Here is a 14,329-nt window from a genome sequence, read left to right on the forward strand (position 1 = left end):
TACTAAACTTGATGCCGGGCCTTCACCTCCCCTTTCCGACATCTCTCAATAGTTTTGACACTAAGGGTTCTGGCAGCCATTTAAATGTGGCACCCAGACAAGACAGCAAGATGCGCGCCATCAAGCCACCCTGCCACAGAAGATGGCACAAAACCCCTGGATGCATAATTACTGAGCTTGGGGCTGGAAAATATTTCGTGGCTTCTCGTTGCCCTGTGTCACCGTAGTGGAAAACACTCCACATCCCCGCCCCACCACAGGACTTTGGGGTGGAATTTTTCGCCCTGCCCGCCATAAGAACCCGACGGACGAGATATGTTTTCCATTTTGAAAATCTCAGGCGGGATTCTCCGACCCCAGGCGAGGTCGGAGAATCACCGGGAGGTGGGGGGCGCGATTCACGTGACGCCGCTCCAATGCTGGTCCGCCAATTCTCCGTTGACTGGAGACTTGGCGTCGGTGCAACGTCGGTAGGGCCACACCCAAACACCCCCCCCCCCCCCCCCCCCCCCCGGGCAATTCTCTGCGTGCGTTCGGCCGAGTGGCCGCCGAGACGGGAACTGCGGGGGAGCAGCCTGGTTGGGGGGGGGGGGGGGATCCGACCCTTGGAGAGGTGGGGGGGGGCCTCCACCGTTGCCTGGCCCGCCATCGGGGCCTACCAATCGGCTGGCCGGCTTCTACTGGTGGGGGCCTATGTTCCTCCGCACCGGGCCCCTGTAGCTCTCCGTCATGTTGCGTTGGGGCCAGTGCGGAGAAGGCAACTAACGCACATGCGCGAATTCGCGGCAGTCATAGCGGCATACGCGAATTCGCGCCGGCCATAGCGCGAATGTGCAGACCCGTGGCGCCGGTTCTGACACCGGTATTGGCAGCTGGAGCTGCGTGAGTTGCTCCAGTGCCGTGCCGACCCCCTGTGAGGCCCAGGATCGCTGCTCCTAGGGGCCTGTTGATGCAACAGCGTTTACGACGGCATCAACACTCAGCCTCAGGATCAGAGAATCCCGCCCCTCATGTTTTCCATTTTGAAAATCAGATTGAGAAAAATGCTCGCATGTCAACTCCTCGTTGCTTCTCTGATCCAGAAACCTGACTCGTGCTGGTTTCCCATCCCTACAGCCCTAACTCCTGCTGATTTCTCAGACCCAGAAGTTTGATTTCTGAGCTGCAAAGATAGAAATTGCACCAGGTGTTGAACATCTAGGTAACAATTACTAATCCTGCTGGATCAATAATTCAAAACCATTATTTTTTAATAATCAGTTTTAAAAAACTCAATTCCACTTGGTTTATATAGTTTAAACTCCAATTTCCATAAACTTGACTATGGATAACTGAGGCTCCTTTATATTATGCAACAATTTCAGAGATACTTTGAAGTATGCAGTGTACTAAAATGTAACACAGAATATCTAATGGAATATTTTATACTGCTATATTTTACAAGGTATGTGCTTTCAAGCATTTATGGAGGCCATCTTTCACTTGGCACAGAGGAGATACAAGACCCCACCCTTACGTGAACAAGTTGAGGCACTGGTCAACTTTTGTGAATATCAGTTGGAAACCCAGGAAGAAAAAATTGCTCTGTATGGCCGTGGAACAGTAGATCGAAGACCCAGTTTAGCTATGTTTCAGCCTGAAGGTTCTCGCTCGGGTACTGTCAACCACATGCACTTATTAAACCGTATGAGCACATCCAGTAAATTGCCAGCATCGTCATTGCCTACACCAGTGGATCAACAGCTTGTAAATTCAATGAGTTCAAGAGGTATTTCTTAATAGCTATGAAAATGTTACCATCTTATTTGTAGCATTTTAGTTATCCTGTCAAGGCAGCTTTTGTCACCTGCCTGAGAATTCAAATAAAAGCAAAATACTGCTGATGCTGGAAATCTGAAACGGAAACTGAAAATGTTGGAAAAAGTAACAAGTCTTGTAACATCTGTGGAGGGAGGAATAGAGTTAACTTTTCAACTGCACGTTACTCTTCCTCAGAGCTAATGAGAGGGAGAAATGTGATGGATTATATACTGCATAAGAAGGGGTGGAAGTGGAAGGCAGAGTGGAAAGTCAGTGATTGGTGGGAGCTAGGAGAGATTGCAACAAAGGTGTTTAGGTCAAGGCAGAGGAAGTATTAATGGCAGTGTGAATGGCTAAATGAGCCTAGTTCTCACCAATCACTGGTATGGCCTACATGTGACTCCAGACCAACAGCAATGAGGTTGACTCTTAACTGCCCGCTCAAGGGCAATTAGGGATGGGCAATAAATGCTGGCACAGCCTGCGACGCCTAAGTCCATGACGAATAAAAATAAAAGAACTTTCACTCTGTGTCAACTGCTCCACCCTCTCCTACGCAGTATATAACCCATCATAATTCTCCCTCTCTTCATCACTGAAGAAGTCATACTGACTCAAAACGTTAACTCTATTTCTCTCTCCGCAGATGCTGCCAGACCTGCTGAGTTTTTCCAGCATTTTCCATGTGATCTATTATTGTTGATCATGTTTCAACTGCCCAATTCACTATTGTCCTTACTGATTATGGTGTTAATGTTGGCAAGAAATAATGTAAGCAGTGAACTTCGATCAGCTGATGGAGATACTAGAGAACCCCATAGCACAGCCCCAGCTTTAATTGGTTGTGAATGTTATTTTTGTTTGGTCATCACCAGATGATTATTATTAACATGGCAACATTAATTATCGTTTATTCCATTTGCCCACAGTAACTGATTGCTCGCCAGCAGCTTCCTTCAGTCCCAATGGATGGGATAATCTGGGCTGCAGGTTTTGTCGTAACAACCGCCAAAGCTGCTCTGTGATTGGCATAAATGATGTGCGTTCTCAACGGGTCAAGCTGACACAAATTTTACATCCATCCGTAACATCGTACTTTATGTAGCGGTCAAGTTCTCAAATGGCAAGCCCCCTGCCCTCATATCTCCAAGATTCATTTCTGCACACTGATTCGGAAGTTAGCTCTTCGCCGCTACAATAGATAGTGATGGATAACTATTTGAGAATCAATTGTGTTGAAGCACAGTTATTATACCTGCATGTTATACTTAGAATCATGTGTGGCTTATTTAAAGGAAATTTAAACAAGTAATATTTAGGCCCTTTGGAGCTCCACAGTCCAAACAATCCGAATTTAATGTAAAGAGCCTACCACTATCTGGCTTCTGGCCCTAATTCATTTATATCATTTTATTAAACAAGTTTCATAGTGGATGCTTTCTATTATTATCATGAGTTGCTGATTGCTTCGTAATGATTATTGGCAAACTATTCTCATGTTCCAGAATCTTCTGCCAGTGAGATCACATGGCAGGTGTTCTGTATTTATTTAGTCCACTTCCTTCTGTTGACAAGAGTACAGGATCAACACTGCTACAGAAAGAGCTCCTCATTTGTGTATATCTGTTCTTTGTTAATTAACATTCATTAGGCTATAAATTACTGTTGGTGATAAAAGTAGATAAAGGCTGAATGCATTTCTAGAACATTTGTCCATCCACCACTAAATGGATTTACAGCTTTGTCAAAAGATTGAGCAGAGGAATGTAATGCATATGCTAAGCCTTCATCCACGATAAACAGTCATTTTTAACCTACATTTTTGTTTTTTGCCATATTTATAGTGCAGTGGCAGTGTACATTAGCTGTACTCAGTAATGCATTCAATTATGCAATATAAAACAAGAAAATGCGCATTGTGCAGTGCACTGTTAAGGATGCACATTGCTGCGATAAAAATATTTGGTTGCAATGTTTTGCTTAAAAAGTTTAGAATTCAAGTTACTAACCAACACCAGCAATCTCTGTACCACAACTCAAATTTAAACCAGTAGAAGGACCTGGCTATCTGTTCATTAAAGGTACACCAACAGTGAAAGGACGCTAAACTCTATCATGTATTCTTATTTTCAGTACCGGTGCAGAACTCTCAATAGCCAATATTAAAACTGGCAGAGAACTTGCTGCTCCTCACTCGCTGTGAAAATAAAGCACAATAATGCAGCCAGAGGCAAAATAACGGGAACGAGGTGCGGTGTATCATCGGGTGGAAATAAAAAGCAGAGGTTGTAGTTGGGCCAAAAGAAAACATTTAACCTGTCACTTGTTTATCCTTTGAAGGTAAAATACTACTATAAATCAGAACACCTCAAATAGAATTTTTCATATCAGTCTCCTCTTCTGTTTCGGTTGATTACAGTACAACAATACAAAATTATTTTACGAATGATGCTGAACAGTAAATATTGAGAGGTTAACTCTGGATTTCTGGTGCATTGCAGCTAGCTTTGAACATAAGGGCTTTGTAGAGGAGGGGATTTACCACAGTTAAACCTAACCCTGTACTTGCCTGATAATCACATCTAAATATGAGCTAGCAATGAACATCAGAAACTATAACCAGACTTCCCAACCCACACTAGCCACCGCTACCAACCCAACCAACACCACCACCTCACCAGCTGAGATCACCCAACTCAGGACAAACCTAGGACTTTCTTAATCTGAAGGACCAACTATTCCCTAAGTGAATGTGCTGAACTATCTGAGTTTAAGTAACTCTAGCTATCCTGAAATATTGACCTGTTATTATGACCACTCTCGAACAATGTTTAGTGTCCAGTGTGTTGAGTTAGAAAGCAAAACACAGATTTTCCATCAAATATCAAAAATGTTTACAGAATTTTAAAACCATTTTCTTCACAATATCATGGATACAAAGGTGGTCATATCCTGAAAAATGGATTTCTCAAAGGAAGTGAGTTGACACATATTGTGATTGACAGTATGTGTTCTGATCCCCATGGAGACATTTTTAAAAAGAGATTCAAACTTCCAGTCGATAACTGAAAGAATTATTCGACAAGATTTCGCATTTTAAAACTCTTATTGTAACAAATAACTAAAAGCACTTTTCATAAATACTACTTTATTTTTGTAAGCAAGTTATATTTTAAACTACAAAGAGGAACATTTCAGTTTTATACTTACTACACGCCCATGAATTACAATCTCTGAGAACAAACAGTTCATGGTTGATCTCAGCTTCCAATTGGTTACTGTGCCTCCACTTCACTGAGTAGTCACTTTGACTGAGTGGCTCCAGGCACTTTCCTCGGTTTTCAGAGAGTTTCTCAAATCCACCACCAACAGTAAAACCTGTTCTCATTATTCTCCTTCCCCTAGCCAGGCCAGAAAAATTCTCCTGAAATCCGTTTAAGGCTGAAAATTGTGTCTCTTTGACTAGAGACCGTCCCCCTTTCACATATGGCTGTGGTGGCCATATGTGCTTACCACACAGACTCTCTGCTCTCTGTGATATTAATTAATTCGTAAGGAAACCTAACCTGATCTCAAAAATTACTTCCTCTACCCTCTTCCCCATGGCAAGGTAAAACACATTAACCTTGCATCCAGGTACCAATCCTAATTAGCTATCCTTTATTCCAACTCTCATCTTAAAAGTAAATGGACAATTTGGGTTTACAGCCCAGTACCTTCAACACCTTTCTGGGACTTTGGGAGTCTTGGCCTGTCAACCATGACTTGGATGCATAGAGGACAGTCTTATTTTTGGACCGCCAGAGAGAGCTGGATTAAAAGTCAGGGTAGGGGACCCCAGAAGTACTGAGGAGGATACTAGATGCAGAGGAAGACTGGGCAGAAGGCCTGCTTCCATGCCAAACCAAGCCACCTCATGCCCTGTCCCCATTGCCCCTCATACTCTATGCTAAACTGTCACTCTTTATTGCCTCTTTGTAAACTCATGGCCTTCACCCAGTACTCTTTGCCCTTACACCTACCATACCAACTCACCCAGTATCCACAATGGGAAGACCTCAGGAGCCATGCAGAGATTAGATATAAATTTCCAAGTGTCTATTGCAGACTTCACTATATTGGAAAAAAAAAGTCATTAAAAACCCAGCAAACATTTAATTCAAATGCACTATGTCTTATACCAGCAAACATGGGAATTCTTGTTCCTCAAAATAGTCTTTAACCACTTATAGCTGTCAATCAAACTGAAATGGCAGGCACCCTGTTGTGACAACAGATGGTTGTAAGATCAGTCATGCTGCATTAATAAATTAATGGACGCTCTCAGGCTTATGTCAACAGAGTGGAATAGAAAACAATGATTTTTTTACATTTCAGACATTTTTAAAAAAGATTTAATGGGCAGAATTTTTAAATGCCTTGACATTTTGACAGTTCCCTTTGACGTGTACTTTTGACAGCTCGTCTTGACACTTTTGACAGATCCTCTTGACTCCTCCTGACACTTTTGACCAGCCTGTTGGCAGTTCCAATGAATTTGATAGCTAATGAGTTAATGCACTTTTTACACAGGTTCAAGCCTAATTTTAGGACTTCCAAAGAGCATCTGACCTTCCTGAAAGGTGCCCTAGAACCAGATGCAAAGCCAGATGCCCTGGCTATCCAAATGTAGCCATTAGCCCAGATCCATTCTTACCAGATCTACTCGGTACACTTTAGGTTTCATACCCCGAGCAGAATTAGATTTCAGTGGAGGCATCTGATCATTTAACTGGGTAGCTGCCTCCATAAACTGCATACATGAAATGCTCCCATTTCGCCCTCTGCAAAAATGGGGCATGCCATTTTCAGAGGTGGGATTTTCAGGCACTTCTTCCATCTCTGAAAACCTGGGCCTTAAAATCTACTAATTTTAAACTCAGATACTACTATTATTATCTCCAAGTGTGAATACTTCGCACTTTCTTCTCAGTAAAACAATCTGAGCCTTCCTTTGATCTTTACCAATAAACCACTTGGGCGTACTGTCAGACAGATTCAGAACAGTATACGATGATCTCTCTTCAGTTACCCTAAATTTCGAGCTACAATCCCAAAATGTAATGGTCTCCCAAACCTCATAGTTGTAACATGCAATTAAAACAGTGACTCATGCTTGGTTTCATTTCCTGATTGGTATGGCACCCATACCAACTTGTGGAGGAAGATTTCTGCTTGAAACATTAAAAATTTCACTGGCGTTGCCTACCCTCTTCAAAAATATATTTTCATTGCTTGAAATAGCCATCTGTCCAATTTTCTAGATACAGGTTCACAGTCTGTCATTGATAGGGTGAAGTTTTAACCCATAACACATAGCAAACAGGTTTCTGTATGAGTGTTTCATGGTACTGCTGCTCCTTGTATAAACTTGACAAGTTAATCTGCTTTTTAAGGATGATGGACAGTTGTAGTGTTTATTATTAGCATATTCAATGTATGTACTTCTGATACATATATCTAGCTTGAGCACTTCTTTCTTGAAGTACATGTTTTTAATAAAGAACCAATTAACACATTCCAATCTCTTGTAGTTAATTGAATGCAAGTTTGCTTTAATTTAAACAGTAGATTGTAAAGCCTTATCCATGCTGCAGTAATTTTGGGAATGAGAATGAGAAATGATGTAGGAGCTGTTATCTCTCGCTATTATAGTATGGTAGCACATTAATGGCTGTTTAACATGTAATGGCATGTATGCAGAATATAATCAGGCAAAAGACACTGCTCCCTTTAGAAACATTGTAAATTAGATGTTAATTATATGCATATTTATTGGCTACTTTCTGCAAGGAAATTATATATTTTTAATCAGAAAAGTAAGCAATTTTTACTGTATTTGTAAGTATTTGCATATTAATGTTAAAGTTCTGGATTTATTTCATAAATATTTGTTTAAATTCGATATTTCACTTGGCTTAATACATTTTCCTTTGAAACTGGAGTGGCTTGTTCATCATACACTGTTTCTGTAGAAGAGTTAGAGATTTGAAGAAGAACATGCAGTGCAAAAATGCATCAAATTGGTTGATAGAATGTTTATTTCTATTTTAGTTCAGTTTTACTCTGGCCAGGTCTGTTATTGTTTAACCATTAATCGTTATTCAAGTTCCATTATTCAGCAAGTTATGTTGTTGTTCAGGACTATTAGAAGATGAAAGGAAAAGGAAACATTTTGACTTCCCACAGCATTTGCTCACGATGTTGGAGAATATGCTGTTTTACAGGTACGGGCGTATCTATAAGAATACAGAGGCTGGGATTTTCCATTCCTGGCCTAAATCCTGTAGCAGAGGTAGGAACCAGGAGTGTTTCCCGCTAAATCGCACAATTAATCGTGTAGTTGGGGGTTTCATCAAAGTATTACATGGCAGGGCAGACTGAACGACATGTGCCCCACCATCATATCCAGGTGGCATATTTAAAAGGCACCCAGACAACATAGTCTTTGTCGTAAACCCAGCATGGGAGGAGGAGATGGGCCGGTGATCGCAGGGAATTCTGGATCCCAGATTCAATGATGTTTCCCTTGATGTGCTGATCAATGCAGTGGAGGCCCGGAGGGGTGTCCTGTACCCTCAGGATTGAAGGAGGAGGCCAACCTTTCATTGGAGGAAGTAGCCAGGGTGATCAGTCCGACTGCCTCCACCCAAAAACTGCCCTGGAATGTCAGAAATGGATGAATAACCTCATCTGCGCTTCCAGAATAAGTAAACCCTCAACTGCTCACATTCATCTCACTGGATGGTAGCGGGGTCATGGGCTTCAGTGGAGGGCACCATCCATGCGGACCAGGCATAAAAGAGCTCTTCAAATGATAAGATGATGTCTTATAGCTCCACAGCAAATTATCTGGTCTGCTATAGAATGAGACCGCTCTGGATCCCTGACTCTTCCACCCAAAAAGCTTAGATACTATGTGGGAGAGTTTAGGCATTGAGGCACCAGCAAGCATCGCCAATGACATTGATGCAGTGCATCAGTCATATAGCACACAATCCAATGAGTTATTTGTAAGAGTGGAGCATGCGAAAGAAACCTGAAACACAATTGCTCTCAACCCCATCTTTGCTGTTTGTACAGGAAAAGCTTTGGCGCAACAGGAGAGAGAGAAGGGAGTTGGCCAGCCTGACCTGAATAACCTTAGAGTTTGAGGAGTGGGTAGCCAAATTGGCAGAGGAGAAACCAGAACAGGCCTGTGCAGGTGGAGAGAGATGGAGATCGACCAAGGATCCATGCATAATGTAGCCGTACAGAAACCTGAGGGTCATGCATTCCTCATTGTTGGAGGTAGACCATGCAGCCATGCATTCTCTCCTTCCTCACTTACAGGTGCTAGGAGGAAGAAGGGAAGGCCAGAAGAGGAAGCTCTGTTCAGCATGTCCTCCAGCCCACACAGGACCAAGGACATTGGGGAGGAAGAATAAAGTGCACCTATAAAGTCATGACAACAGTCAACTGCACCCTTCAACAGCACGAGACAGACAACTCAGCGGGGACTAGCTCTAGTTCAGACAGGGTCTCTCATTCTGCACGGATACATGTCTGCAGCAGGAGAATGTAGGGTCAATGAAGTTCATCGGCACTCAGAGGACTGCTTGGAAAGAGGCATCTGCGATGTCGAAGTCAGATGATGAGCCTCCGGGATGGCTGGAAGTGCCGCGAGAGATGGGGGAACATTAAGTAGAGGTGGAGAAGTCTGTCCACCTGCTACTTGATTAAGTGGTTCGAATCTGTGCACCCATGGAGGTTTCCATGGGGAGGACAGCAAACAGCACAGAAAACCTAGTCCAGCAGAACACCAAACCTCTGTCAGATATACACGCAGCCCATCGCGTACCGTCATGGGTGAGATCTTGCTGTAGCTGCATGAGAGGAGGACAGTATACTTCAACCTCCCCAGAGGTGCCCTTTTTCCTCACAAAATCAGTTAGGGGTATCCAAAGGGAGGGGGAGCAGCTGTTGGACACCCCTGGGATCTCTACTCAACGTTCTCTGATGGTGTGCAGCCTATGTTGCTTGTGAACCTTTAACTTCATCTTCTGTGACCGCAGTGGGAGCTGCTGCCCCACAGCAGAGCAGCCAAAGTAAGCCGTGGCCCTCCAGATCTCGGGTCTCCAGAGGTGGCCCACCAAGGTCATCCAAGACAACGGAGAAAAGTGGTCAGCAGGTTACCTCCACTCCTTATTGTGGATGCCTGGAAAGCATGTAGAAGAAGTCATAGAGAATGCAAGATTAAGAAAATATGATTTCACATGTGATTGTTAATAATCTTACACTTTTGCATAGAGATAACACTTGCATTTTAATGGGGTCTAATTCGGCAAGCCTGTGCGCGTCCTCCCCCCCCCCCCCCCCCCCATCTTGAGGGAACACCAGGCTGAGTCTATGCCCACCAGAATTATGCATGTGCAGGGAAGGAAGGTTCTTTACCAGGACCTTATGAGCCTTTACCCTTCACGTTGAAACGCCTTAGAATCTGTTGAATTCTTTAGCATTTCAGCACAATGTGCTGGAGTTCCGCTTCAGTTGTCCTGTTGAGTTGAACTGTCATTCCACCCAACACCACTGACCCAACTCCCATATAGCATTTTGAGATCTCCACCTCAGGTGTTTAGATAGTTTCAAGTGGTCATGTTACTTCAAGTAGAGTCCAGCACCTTCCAACCTTCCCCACCATAATCCACAGACCCCTTCACCCTCCCTCCCCACCCATTGACCCTCCTGTGTGACGTTAGACCTCCCCAGTCATCCTGTAACCATTCTCCATCACCCTCCAACTTTTGAAAGTGAATGTCCATGGTCCCTACCTTCCTGAGGAGTCCACCTAAGTGACAATAGGCATGTCTCTACCCCATCACGCCGCCCCGCCACACAATCTTCCCTAACCCCAGAATCTTGTTTTACTTCAGTGTCCCTGACTAAAGCCCTCAGCATCTCTTCACCCGTTATCGCAGGACCTTGACCCACACACCCTATAGGCTCCCACTGCCCCCTTTAGCCCTCGCCATCCTATCATTTCCCTAGGACTCATCAGTTGATACCACTGACTCCTCCCCCGAACCCTTTTCCCCTCTTTCCTCCAACCCCCCTCCCATGCCTGCTCATACTTGCACATTCTGGGGGTTACCATTGAACAGAAACTGATTAACCATATAAATACTGTGGCTACAAGAGCAGATCAGATGCTATAGGAATCCCGAGGTGAATAACCTGCCTCCTGACTCCCCAATGTCCACCATCTACAAGGCACAAGTCAAGAATGTGATTGAATACTCTCCACTTGCCTGTATGAGTGTAGTTTCAACAACATCTTGACACCATCCAGGTCAAAGCAGTCTGCTTGATTGGCACCCCTTCCACAAATATTCACTCCCTCCACCACCAACCAGAAGTGGCAGCAAGATGCACTGCAGGAACTTTTCAAGGCTCCTTCGGCAGTACCTTCAAACTCATGACCACTACCTTCTCGAAGGACATGGGCAGCAAAAACACGAGAGCAGCACCACATGGAAGTTCACCTCCAAGTCACTCACCATCCTGATTTGAAAATATATCGCTATTGTTGGGTCAAAGTACCGGAACACCTCCACTAAAAGTACTGTGGGTGTGTCTACACCACATGCACTGTAGCAATTCAGACCTTCAACTCTCTATCACGTTATTCATGTGACTGCCCTCACATATTTATCTCTTTTCCCTACCTCCCCTCTAGGCATTCATGCCCACCCCATTCCTTTCCTCCTCCATGTAATCCGCACCCCCCCCCCCCCCCCCCCCCCCCCCCCAAAACACCTCCTCAGCCAACACACCACCTAATAGCATCTCATGCAGCTGTCCACCTGTAGTGTGAAGATCAATGTCCTGGAAGCTCTTGAAGCGACAAGATTTTCCTCCTGGAAGCTCCTGCAGAGCTACAATCCATGTGGTTGATACTCGACACATCTGCTGTTGCATGGGATGTTTCAAGAGTCCAAGGTCTCTGGAGATCACAATCTTCTGATCTTCACAAGCTGCCAGACCTTCTTCCAAGTGAGTCTCAACATGTCCATACCAAGTTGGTCAGACATATCCCAGACCGCGACGATATCTTGCTTGCAGAGCGAATAGTTGGATGTGGGGAGGGGAGGGGTGGTGTGCGTGCGGAGAGAGAATTCTAGTTCGACCTTCATTTTTCAGCCAATCAAGGAGCTGCAAAATGGCTTCAAGCTAACCTCTGGCAGGAATATCAACCCACCATGACAGGCAGGTGTTCACGTTTGAGAAACCGGTTTTTAAGCTCCTTGTTCCCCTGCAGCCGCCATTAAACCGGCCATTGTTGTGTCTGGAGAATTTCAGCCACAGATTCTGTCTGCAATATCTAATTTGTCAATGATTTTGATTTTGTGGGCTACACCTTGGTTCCTGGCTCTGGCTGCTCCGCAGCCTCACTTACAATGATAGGGGAGCTGGGAGAAACTACATCAGCAGCTGGATCGGTGGGGTTAAGATAGCATGGGGGAAGGGGGAATGGCATGTGGGAAAGACTGCTTGAGGAGGAGGAAGGTAATGACATGGAAGAGGGGGAGAGGGAAGTTTGGGGTCAGAGAGGTGTGGGAGCAGGAAGAAATGGTGAACGCAGCATGGAAGGGGGGGGGCAGCATAGGGATCACATGGGAGGGCAGAGCTCAGCGTGGGGAAGATAATGGGGAGAGTGGAAAGGTATGGGGATGAGCAGGAATGACAGCATGAAAGGTGGGGTGTGAATTGCATTGTTGGTGGGGACGAAGGGGCACCAAGGGTCTATCACAGCATCTGAGGGAGGGGGCCAGTGTGGATGAGTGGGAGAGAGGAGGAGCAGCTTGCAAAGAAGAAGGGGATCAGTAGTGTAGGAGGGAGGGATGAAGAGCAGGGTGGCACTGGAGAGACGGAAGATGGGAAGGAGGATGACATGGCTGGAATGTCCTAGAAGTTGTTGAATGTGGATGGGAGGCATGAATTGAATGGGACGGGAAGGATGGAATGGTATTAGGAAAGGGATTTTTAAAATTACAGGTGCAATAAAGATACTAAATTCATCACAAACATTTTGCAAATCCCTACAAATTATTTCATTAAATATGCAATATCTTATTCTGCTGCTGAAGTGGAATTGTGCTCCTTTTAAACTTGCAAGGTCGCTGCGGTACCAAATGAATTTTGAAGTCAATTACAGGTGCATTCCTGAGGTCAGAGAGTAATTCATTATTTATCTTGAGATTAACAACTACTTATAAGTCTCTACCCTGTAGCCAGATCATAAAAGCCTATTTTAAAATGTCTAACTTTGCCGATTGTGTATCTAAAGTGGTGGGAAATGGGGGAAATTTTCAAATGTGGGAAACAGACAGCTGGTCAGGCAGTATCTGTGGGCACAGAGACAGAGGCTGGGGTTTTCTGGCCCTGGTGTGGTGTGACCCACCATTGCGGATGCAATGAGGCAGCCAAAAGTCTACTGACTTCGGTGGGACTGGAAGTCCCAGCCAGAGTTGACCTTTCATCAAAACGCTACCTGAAATCAGTGGCGGACTGGCCAGGGTGTCAGCTTGCCCGATGGCAAGTGGGCCCCTGATGAAGTGGGCCCCCTATATCAAATAAAAATGCAATAAAGAAACACACACAGACAACTGTTTTAGTAATAAAAAGGAATAATAAAAAAAAGAGAACAGGACACAAATAAGCAGTGCATGAAAAGGAACGAAGCAGGGGAGGTAGTGGAAGGATGTGGAATAGGGGGGCCCGGGTCGGGCATAATTAAGGAAATTCCATGTTTTCAGCAAGAGTGTGTGAACTTAAAGATAAAGTTACAATTCGTGATTTGAGATGGTCGGCAACTTCAAAGGACATCAAGCAGTAGTCTTGGTTCAGCCGGTACATCGGTCCGGGGCCCGGAGAGCCAAGAAGGGGCCCGTGAATATCTGAAGGGCCCTTAAAAATTATAATTAATTAGATAAATAAATCTGCAACTTCTTTCCTGAGATTTGTATTCTAACTTAATAAAATATAATTGTTTTTAAAAAGAGCAATACCAAATAAAAATGCAATAAAGAAACAAACAAATAATCATTCAGTGTATGAAGGAACGAAGCAGTGTTAAACGGATGTGAAAAGGAGTGAAGGGGGGGGGGGGGGGGGTGCTGGTTCACCCGGGTCGGACATAGTTGGAAATCCACGTTTTCAGCAAGTGTGTGTGAATTTAAAGATAAAGTTACAGTTCGTGATTTGAGATGGTCGGCAACTTGAAAGGATATCAAGCAATACATAGGGTTGTGAGGTCACCGAAAAGGAGAAGCGGTACCTTTGACCGTGAATCATGAGGTCAAAGATATTGAAGTGATAAGCCATGATCAGTAAACTCAAAGGGTTGTGACTTGTAACACTACACTGGTATCAAACTGGACATGTTAACTTTGATCGTGGGACCATTCTTAATGTCTTACTATAGTCGGACCAAACTTCTAAGTTTCAACAG

General features: G+C 44.3%; 1 protein-coding gene across 3 annotated transcripts in view; it reads left to right on the plus strand.

The window, feature by feature from the left end:
* ttll11 (tubulin tyrosine ligase-like family, member 11) overlaps nt 1–7,357 on the plus strand; it is a 177,909-nt gene extending 170,552 nt beyond the window's left edge. For 2 of the 3 annotated variants that reach the window (XM_038781463.1, XM_038781464.1), the window contains 2 exons: nt 1,445–1,768; nt 2,730–7,357. In XM_038781463.1, coding sequence (XP_038637391.1) covers nt 1,445–1,768; nt 2,730–2,905 — 500 coding nt within the window. In that variant the 3' untranslated portion in view covers nt 2,906–7,357. Of the gene's footprint in view, nt 1–1,444; nt 1,769–2,729 lie in introns of those variants that run through there. The other variant, XR_005458459.1, reaches the window with a different exon arrangement.
* The last annotated feature ends 6,972 nt before the right edge of the window (nt 7,358–14,329 follow it).

The sequence above is a fragment of the Scyliorhinus canicula genome, chromosome 21, assembly GCF_902713615.1.
Source record: "Scyliorhinus canicula chromosome 21, sScyCan1.1, whole genome shotgun sequence".
Taxonomy (NCBI): Eukaryota; Metazoa; Chordata; class Chondrichthyes; order Carcharhiniformes; family Scyliorhinidae; genus Scyliorhinus; species Scyliorhinus canicula.